We start from the raw sequence: 10,315 nt of genomic DNA on the forward strand, positions 1-10,315 counted from the left end.
CTTCCAGAGCCAAAATCTGGGTAAAACCCTCTGAAATTAAAAGCATCTTTATATACAACACCCTTCTGTGATCTCTATCTGCTCTCAGATACCAGAAAACATAGTTGTAGAGCCAGCTCTTCCCAGGCTCCTGTCCACACTTGGAACTACCCAGACTTGGATTTTCTAAAGCAGACTTGAATTTGAAGAATAATTCCATGGCTTCTGAGCTGAAATGTCAAACCCCTCGATGCCCAGGCCAGCTAAGCACTCATGTTCCCATGTGGATAAACTGGAGTGATCAGTTCTTTCCACAAGACAATGTCTCAGTGGAACACTTTCTCAAACTGAAACCTCAGGGCCTTCTAAGGAGCAAACTGAAACACAGGGCACCCAGGCACTGTAAACCTAGGGTGCCCAACAGTGATGCTCAGTCCTACAGCAAAAAACTTATCAAAAGGAGACAAAATCAGGGAATGCCAGCATGATGGGGTTGGAAGAGACCTCTGGGGATCATCCAGTCCAACTGCTCTGCTAAAGCAGGGCACCCACAGCAGCTTGCCCAGGATCACAATGGCCAGGATCACAATGGAATCTCTCCACAGCCTCCCTGGTGCTCAGGGACATGGTTTGGGATTTACCCTAAACTGGGTGCAAGGTTGGACTGAATGATCATTGACATCTCTTCCAACCAGATGTTCTCTGTGATTTAGCCCTGCCAAAGGACCATGAACACAGCACTGACTGGCAACATGCAAGTACAACTCACTGTACCACCTGGGCAGACTCCTGATGCTGTGGAGTTTGGAGCGGCACCATCACTGTAGCACGGTGGGACCCATCACTGTGGGACCACACAGCTGTGAGAAGCAACAAACCCATATCAATACAAGTGTGCCATGTGTTTCTATCTCTACACAGCCCTTCTAGAAGAATCTTCTAGAAGATACAAAATGAATTTGAAGTCTTAGAAGTGTCTTAGGGTCTCTGAATTCCAGAGTAAATAACACAGTTACTGAAAGGAAAATTAAAATGAGAGCAGTTTCAGCCTGAAGACAAGGAGGATTTCAACAGTTTTATCTCAAGTTCATATCTTCTTCACATTCCATACTGCCAACTCATATTGTTTCAGGAAAGTAGGTGTTTGGGGTGGCTTGGCTTGTTTTCCTTCTAAGGCATAAGTGTCATGCAAACACCTTCTCCAGAACAATGAGTGTGCTTTGTGGGCTCTATAAAATCCTTCCCAAACGAGATGGTTTTTTGTAGAGCATAAGGGAAAGCACTCTGGTACAGGCTTACTCACCAGAGCTGCTCTGGTCACTCTCCCAGCACAACTGTGGTTGCAATCTTAACTAACTCTTCAGGACAGCCTGAAATCATCTCAAACATTCAGTTATGGGAAAAACTCACACACCTTGTTCCCATCCTTTTTCCATGAGGGTGGTGGAGCACTGGAACAGATTGCCCAGGGAGGTGTTTGGGGCCCCAGCCCTGGAGATATTTAAGGTGGGGCTGGACAGGGCTCTGGGCAACCTGATCTAGTTGAGGATATCCCTGCTGAGTGCAGAGGGGGTTGGACTGGATGAGCTTTGGAGGTCCCTTCTAACCCAGACCATTTCTGTGATGTGTGATCTGAACCCAGCAGGCTACAGGAACTGATGCCCTGCACACTGCAACTAATGTCGGTGACTCCCTGGGCTGTGGTGGCATGAAGGCAAAGAGCACTGTGGTTTTAGGAGTATGCTCACCTCAGCATTTGACTCACATTGCCCAATTTGGCCCCAGCCCATCCTAAGCCTACCTCAAAGAGAGGGAGTGGATGCTGCTGCACAAAACCAGACCTAGTTTGAAAAGGGACAGAGCTGACTGCTCCAGTGGGAGGACAGAGTCCCCCTGCCCACGGGGTGTTCAGTTTTGCAGTTTACACTGCAAAGTGCTTTTCCCACCATGGCCAGAGTTCACCTCATTCATCAAGGCCCTCCTATCAACACCCATCACTGCCTCGTGCTGCTACAGCAACTGCAAGAACCACTTTCAGAGAAATAAACCTTTTGTAATTTTACTAAGTTGCTTGATTCAGCTACACTTGGGGCAGTTAAGCTTCAAAGATTAAATATACATGGGGTAGAAAACTAAATAGAGCAATAGTTGCTCTTTTATTTAGCCAGAGTTTGTATGATCCCAGCCTGAAGCACCAGGTGCACGCTGTAAGAACCGGTAACAGAACACCCACTGCAGAGCAGATAAATAATTCAGCTCCCTCCCCACACAGCTGTAGTAGAAAACCCTGTACAGATTTCTCCTCCAGCTAACCCTTACAGAGGACTCACCTGACCTTCAGTGCCAGGCTCTGTAACACTGCCATAAGAGATGAGATACCTGGAGACCTGTCACTGAATATGATGTCATCAAGCCCTCGGCAGTTCACATCCACAACCTGTCAGCAAACCCACCCCTGCTGCTCTCAGTGGCAGCAGAGGAGCTCAGGAACAGGGGGTGACCCTGGAGCAGGCAGCTCCTCAATCACACATGGCTTCATGGAGCACCACCAGCACCATGCCCTAGCAGCAGAGGAGAAGGTACAGCTCAGGTGTAATGTGCTTCGGCCAAACAGCTTCACCAAGCTGCTGAACCATCTTGTCTCACATCCCCTAAGCCAAGCCCACCCAGCACTCATTCCCTCCAGCCTGCAGCACTGCCTGCACAAAGCCAGGCCAGGCCTACGGATGAGGTAGCAGAGTGACTGCCTGGGCACCTGCTGGTTCTCAGCTTCTTCACCCATTGGCAGGTGATGCAATGCCCTTATCCTCCTCTCCTGGCCTTCTCCAAGTCCAAAGAGCCATCTCCCATACCAACAGGCTTTAAGCAGAGAGGTACCTGCAACCCGAGCCCTTGCTACTGCCTGTGGGCAGTAGGGCAACATGTGGAACAAGGCTAGCAGCTCCTCAGCAGGAAGGGATCCATGAGGTGAGAACACAACACAGATGATGGAGAAGCCAGGAGTGCATGGAGCAGCAAGGTTGGCTTTTCCCAGCAAAGGCCTACAGGCAGTTGAAGTGTGAGCAATTTCATGAGACCAAACAGCCACATCACAGAACATCCAGGCTTCACAAACAGAGGAGACAAACCACCCCACTGACTGCTCTAGCATTATTTTTCTTTACCCTGTAAGGTCATCTCCATCCTCTCCAGACATAGCTTGAAGCTCAAGCTGCTCTGACAAACAGAAAGCTCAGAAACGACTAAAACTCAGTCTAGTGAGAAGCCACAAAGAGCACTCTATGAACACGCTGGTGCCTCCATAGCCCAACAGGCTTCAGCAGCAGTGTCCCAGGGGCTCCAGTGATGGCTAACACAGGACTCATAACAGGGGGGCTCAGAAAGGAACTGAGCTAACCATGAACAAGTGCTTTACTCCTTCTTCCTGCAGACCAGCAACACCACGCAGGCAACACTACCAAACGCTACTAACCTACAAAATCATGATCAGTCTTTGACTATCAGAAGAAACCTATCAGGTATATGGATCAATTTAGCTCTATGGTCTAATGAAGCAGCTTCACCATGTGCAAGCCTAAGACCACAATGATGGCAAGGGCCCAGGCAACAGCAGCAAGCACTCCCAGGTGCCACCTTCCCCACCACACAGCAGCTAGATCCAGCAGTTGGGGACCACCTGGCTGTTTCTCAGGTTGAAGTAATGATTTCTACAGAAAGATCTAACACCACTTCCCAAAAGAAATCCCTGACAAAAAGATAATAAAAATAATCAATGGTATCTAAAAGCACCAGAGAACCCCAAATCCATCCCTCTGGCACTTGTAGTGGGAGCCAATGTGGAGCAGTGACTCCCAAAATGCTCGTCATTGCTCCTCAGGAGACTGCCAGTACTTGATGTTTTGGAGAGCACTCACCTGATGCCTGGCTCCTCCTGCCCACCTTCCAAACTGCATTAGGGAAGTTTAACACGTTTGATGTTTTTACAGAACACATTCACCATCAAAACAGCTGAAATTGCCACAGAGATGTTACCCAACCTGAAGTGTGAGGGAGCCTGACCGCCATGTGAATAAAGCCATGAAGAACATCTACTTTAGGGATTTGGGAACTACTGTCAGAAAGGAAGCATGAAAACACCTGATCTGCTTCTAAAATCAAAGGAGAAGTGACACTTTGCTTTCTGAAGCACACAAAGAGACACAAGAACGATTAAACCACTGCAAAGCTGGGCAAGCCTCCTCTGGAGCGCAGCTTTGCACTCTTATTTTTGGTTGCAGCACAGTTTCTACACAAACACTAACACTGCAAGGGCTTTGAATGCCTAGGAAAGACACAAAAAGTTTTTATTTTTCTTTGCTGAACATTTATTTGTTCGTATAATACCAAGAAAAGCAAACAGGGACACAGATAAGCTGTTTTCCACTGTATTGCTCAGTAACTTCTCCAGGACAGTTATCTCGGGTTTTGATATAGCATCATAGACTCATAGAATGGCTTAGGTTGGCCAGGGACACCTCCCACTGGCCCAGGTTGCTCAGGACCTCATGCACCTGGCTTTGAACACTTCCAGGGAAGGGGCAACCCACCGAGTAAGGCTGTGCAAATACAAGGAGTGATAGTTTCCCATGTTTCTTTTGTACTTAAAGAGTTAAACCCCTGCAATGGCATGAGGAAGAGAATGTTCTGCCGTGAACAAGAGCCTGCATGGCCAGCATTCCTCCCAGGTACCCAGACAGGATGCTGCAAGGCACAGGGCAGAAGCTGCCTCAACCCCTAGAAGGCACCAAATGACAAGGTCTAGATGTAGCCCAGTGACACCCTAAAAACCTTACACCCTTCTCGGAAGGAAACCACTAGGATGAAATTGTATGCTCAACCCCAGCCACGGTAATGCTCCCAACCTTTCTCCAGTTCCAGATTTCCTCCTTCCTGAGGTGAGAGAGGAAAGAGTGCTTTGGATGCTGCCCCATCTCTTACTTTCCCACAGAAGGGAAGCCAGCACAGACGTTTATTTTTCTTCCTTACATCCTCCCTCTCTGAAGTGAGGAGGAAGGAGGCTGTTTCAAACCAGAAGGAAACACATGGCTCCCACCATGGCCCTGCAGACAGGGGTGACCCAGCAGACATGGTGAGGAATGTCAAGCGTTCTTTACTTCAAAATCCCCCTCTGGATGCTCCTGTGTGCCAAGCAAGAAGGGTACAACTGTATCCCTGCAACATAGCTGTGATTTCTGTCCCTTTATACCACATGGTGAAACCTCTCTCTTTGTGCGTGCACAAGACACTGCCCCTGAACTGCCCACAAAGTTATCATTTTCTTGATCAGTCACAATCTGTTTTTATCAGCTTCAACCAAAATACACCACCTTAAGCTAGCAGCTTAATTCCTTTTACTTTGATTCCTTTTTTCTCCACTCTACCACCACTTTGCATGAAAATCTGAATTCTTCCATGTTCTTAAATTTTCCACTTTTCAAGAGAACACTTGAAGATTTTTGCCAACCTCACCTTGTCACCTGCAGCCAAGTCTTAACCAAAACAGGCCAGTGCACATCCTTCAAGCCTTGTGTCTACAACCACACATGCAGAGCAGCCCACCATCAACAATGGCACTACAACTATTTATTTCAGTATTTTTGCTTCATGTTTCCAGACAGCTTTTAAAATAAATGGCAGAGCATCATCACTAAGCCCTCAGCAAAGTTTCTGGTGCTATGGGGTAGTTTTGGGGAAGATCTGCAGCTGACCCAGAGCCTCCTGGGGTATGTGTTCAACTCCAGCAAGCAGTGCCTCTGCCCTTCACCTCTTCCAGCTGCTACTTTGAGGCAATTACCCGAGCTGGTTCAAACGCAGCAGTTCACTTTTACCATACTGAATACCTGTCATAAAAAAGCACTCATCCAGGTGATTTACCAGACTTTAATTTCACTTTTTACACTTTTATCACTTCTAGAGAAGTGCTGGGAAGCCGGTAACGCTCCATCACTCTCCCCTGTAACACCTGGTGCAGGAAAACCTGCCCGCTCGGCTGCCTCCTCGTCCACCTTCCCCCCACCACCACCACCGTGACTCCTGGTACCGCCCGCCAGGCAGCTCTGGATAGGGCAGGGGCTCGCAGGTACGGGACGCGTCCGGCCGCTCGTTCCGTGCAGCTCCTCCGCCTGACAGCTCCTCAGAACCGCCGCTGCCGAGCCGCCCGGGACGTGGCACCTTCCGCCCCGCAGCGCTCCGCGACCCGCCGCCCGCTCGCAGGACGCTGGTGAAGCGACTGCCCGGGGAACCGGGTGAACGTTACTGCTCTCGCTTTCCCCTCACCAACTTCCCCGTTTCTCACAGGAGCAGGAAACACTAACACACGCTTCGCAAGTTGCGCCCGGCCGCCTTAACTCCAGCGCGGCCGCTCGGCCATTGTCTGCCGCACCAGCGCTCGCCGAGCACGGTTTGGGGAGAAACGAGACGGAAAGAAGGGTCCCCCGGCCCGCCCTGCCCACGCTCGCCCAGGCTCCCTCAGGCTCCACCGCCGCCGCCGCTCCTCCACCGCCCGGCGGCAGCCGCCGCTACAGTAGGCCCCGGCCTCGGGCACTTCGGCGGCGGCAGGGCCGGCCCGCGGGCGGTGGTGGGATCCTGGCAGCCGCCCTCACCCCGCCCGGAACCCGCCGTGAGGCGCGGTAGGGCGGCGCAGGTCCCCGCGGGGTGGAGGTGCCCGATCCGGGCGCAGGGGCGGGCTCTGGACGAGCAGGGTCTTTCCCGCCCGGCCCTCTCCGCCCCCGGGTAGGCGCTCTGCCGCCCCGCCCGGCTCCCGGTGCCGAGGGGCTTCCCTTCGCCCGCCGCTTTCCCCCAGCCAGGGCGGACGCGGAGCTGGGCCCCACCGCGCTCCCCTCGGCCCGCCCCGCCAAGGGTTAAGCCGCAGGGCTGGCGCGGCGATGGCAGCCCTGTCAGCCGGGAAACACCCCGGCTGCCCCCCGCACCGCTCCTCCCCGCTCCCGCCGCCCCGGGGAGCCGCGGAGGACTCGGGGGGAGGGGGTGAAGAAGGGGGGGTGCCCGGAATCCTCTCCCCGGCCGGGAGGCGAGGCCGGCCCGGCCCGCCGCGCCAGGCGCCGGAGCCTAGTGACAGGGCGGCCGAGACCCCGTCCGCCGCCGCCGCGGTCCCCCGCTCCCCTGCCCGCCCCGAGTGTGCCGCGGCCAGGCCCCCGGCCACCCCAGGCCCCGTTTGGGTGAGGGAAGGAAGCGGTGCGGAGCCGAGGGGAGGACGGCCCCGGCGGGACACACAACATCCCGGCGTCAGAGCCGCCGCCGCGGCGCTGCCATCGCCCAGCCGGGCCGGCGGGAGCGATCCCCTCCCCGAGAGGGAAGCACAATGGCCCCCCCCACCCCGGTGACACCGGAGCCCCGGGGATGGGGGGTGTGGGGGGAGCTTTGTGCGGGGAATGCAGCAAAATTTACAAAACAAAACACACACACACACAAAAAATACAACGGGGAGAGAGCGAGCGAGAGACGGGGGCAGAGTGGCTCCTCCTCCTCCTCTCCAAAAAGGCCTGTTGGAAAACTGCACACGGCGGCAGCTCCGGCAGCGCCCGGCGGAGAAAAAGGCGGCGAAAGGCGGCAGGACCGCGGCGCAAGGGGGGGAAAGGCCCGATCTCTTTGTGTTACCTGCCGTGAAACCAGTCCTTGCAGGCATCGCACTCGATCATGAAGCGGGTTACGTCGTAGGGCAGCCTACAGATGCAATAGACGGGCACCGTCGCCATGTTAGCTCCCTTCAAAACAAGGCTGGCCGCCCGCGGGAGCGGGGCGAGCGGGGCTGGCGGCGGCTCCTGCCGCGGGGTCGCTCCGGCTTGCTGCTCCTGACGAACCGCCCGCCAATTCCCGATGCCGAGAGACGGGGAGGGGGGGAGAAGGGAGGAAAAAAAAAAAGGGGGGGGGAGGAGGGGGGGGGGAAAGAAAAAAGAGCGGGGGGGGGGGGAATCAGATAATGCAATTACGGCTCCTCAAGGGCGGGCGAACAATGTCAGGAAAATAATAAAGGGCTTCCCAAAGTTTGGCTGCATGGTGGCTCCTTCGGCTCTCCGAGCGCCGGCCGGACTGGGGCTTTTTTGTTGTTGTTGTTGTTGTTAAAGGATTATTATTCAAAATGTTTGGCGAAATGCATTCTATTGCGTGCCCCCTGGTGACAGTACAGTACCGAGGCTTTTCATAAACACTCTGAAATGTAGCCCTTGCCTTCTAATGTCCTTACGTCAGCTTGCAACATCGCAATATTTCCTCTGCCGGGGCTGGGGCCGCGGCCGGGGCCGGGGCGAGCGGCGGGCAGCGGCGGGGCTCGGCGGAGCGGTTGGCGGGGCCGGGGGCGGCGGAGGGGTGCAGGGGCTCGTACCGCCCGGCTGCCGGGAGGGACTTTGTTAAAGAAAGTGACCCGGGAGCAGCTTCGGGCTCTGTCCGTGTGTCCCCCGACAGGCACAGAGCCCGGGGAGGGAGCTTTGGCGGCGGGAGCGATGTGGGAGGCAGCCCGCACTGTCCCCTCGGCGCAAAGACGGCGCGGGGTGATGCGGGATGTGCCTGCAAGAGCGGAGCACAAAAGCCCTCTTGTAGCGACGAGGCACCGCGGGGCGGGCACCTGGAAAGTGCTGTGCGTACCGTGCTGCCCGAGGAGCAGAATTCACCCCTCAACGGGCCGCTATCCAGGCGGCAACAGCGAGTGAGGGCCGGTGAAGACCCACGGGGCTTGGTTCATGCTAAAAAAGACAAACATTAATTTATTTTTAGCTGTTGGAATTATAGGACTGCTTTCAAAGTTTCCTACCGCTGCCCGTGGCAGCCCTTTTCACCCTTTCATGTAGGGCTGCTATGGCAAAAAGGTAAAAATAGAGACCTCGTGGCTATGAATCATAGAATCATAGAATTGTTTGGGTTGGAAAACCTCTCTAAGATCATCGAGATCAACCATCAACCCAACACCACCGTGGCCATTAAACCGTGTCTCCAAGTGTCCACACGTTTCTTGAACACCTCCAGGGATGGTGTCTACACCACCCTGGGCAGCCTGTTCCAATCCCTGACCTGGAGTACTGTGTCCAGTTTGGGGCTCCCCAGTTCAAGAGAGACAGACACCTGCTGGAGAGAGTCCAAGGGAGAGCCAGGAGGATGCTTAGGGGACTTGAGCATCTCCCTGTGAAGGGAGCCTGAGAGCTCTGGGGCTGTTTAGTCTGGAGAAGAGAAGGCTGAGAGGGGATCTGATCAATGACTATCAATAGCTGAGGGGTGGGGGGCAAGTGGAGGGGGCTCTTTTCAGTGGTATGCACTAAGATAAGAAACAACAGGTTCAACCTTGAACATAGAAGGTTTCACCTCAATGTGAGGAGAAACTTCTTCGTAGTGAGGGTGACAGAGCCCTGGAGCAAGCTGTCCAGAGAGGTTGTGGAGTGTCCTTCTCTGGAGACTTTCAACATCTGCCTGGGTGCATTCCTGTGCAGATTACCCTGGGTGACCTCTGGAGGTCCCTTCCAACCTCTAATGTACTGTGATACTGTGACCACTCTTGCAGCAAAGAAATTGTTCAATCTCCAACCTGACCCTCCCCTGGCACAATTTCAGGCCATTTCCTCTCTATGAGGTTCTATCACCTGATGCTAGGGAGAAGAGACCAATGCCCACCTCACTCCAACCTCTTTTCAGGGAGTTGTAGAGAGCAATGAGATCTCCCCTGAGCCTCCTCTTCTCCAGCTAAACAATCCCAGTTCACTGAGGACCAGGTGAAAGTGGGAAGGTGCTGGGTACATTCTGTACAGGATCACCAAGACACAGACTGTTTGTGTCACCCGGGGCTGTGCATCCCACAGACTCCTTCCTCCTGGGCTGAGGTGGGTCCATGCCAGCAGCAAAAACAAAAGAAGAACCATCAAGCCTGTATGAGACTGAGAACACTGAACCTCACTTCCCCTCAATGCTGAGGCTGTGCAGGTGGTTAAGATGATGGCAGTGTGGGTATTTGGGGGGATCTGTGTCCCCAGAGCCTTCGGCCAGCCCCTGGCACACTTCCCTAAGAGTTAGAGTTTCATATGAAGGACCCACAAAGGGAATCCCAGCTGAGATGTGATTTTAATTCCAGTTATGATGGATTTGGTGTCTTGAATCCATCTCATTTGAGCTAAGAAAAAAAAAAAAAAAAGGAAAGTTCTGTTTATCTTTGAGCAAAAAGAGCAAGAGGACATTTCTCTGCCTTAGATCATCAGTCTGAAAAAATCCTCCCAAGTCACCTGTGGCAGACAAGGGAATTTCCAGGGGCCAAATGACTTCAGTTCTCATTTTTGCTACAGAGATACACATCAGTGGTAGA

General features: G+C 53.6%; 1 protein-coding gene across 1 annotated transcript in view; it reads right to left on the bottom strand.

Moving 5' to 3' along the window:
• The window catches only part of PHF2 (PHD finger protein 2), a 112,686-nt gene extending 104,947 nt beyond the window's left edge, over nt 1-7,739 (bottom strand). The window contains exon 1 of the mRNA XM_054387273.1: nt 7,633-7,739. Coding sequence (XP_054243248.1) covers nt 7,633-7,730 — 98 coding nt within the window. The 5' untranslated portion in view covers nt 7,731-7,739. The remainder of the gene's footprint in view (nt 1-7,632) is intronic.
• Between the last annotated feature and the right edge of the window lie 2,576 nt (nt 7,740-10,315).

The sequence above is a fragment of the Indicator indicator genome, chromosome 15, assembly GCF_027791375.1.
Source record: "Indicator indicator isolate 239-I01 chromosome 15, UM_Iind_1.1, whole genome shotgun sequence".
NCBI lineage: Eukaryota > Metazoa > Chordata > Aves > Piciformes > Indicatoridae > Indicator > Indicator indicator.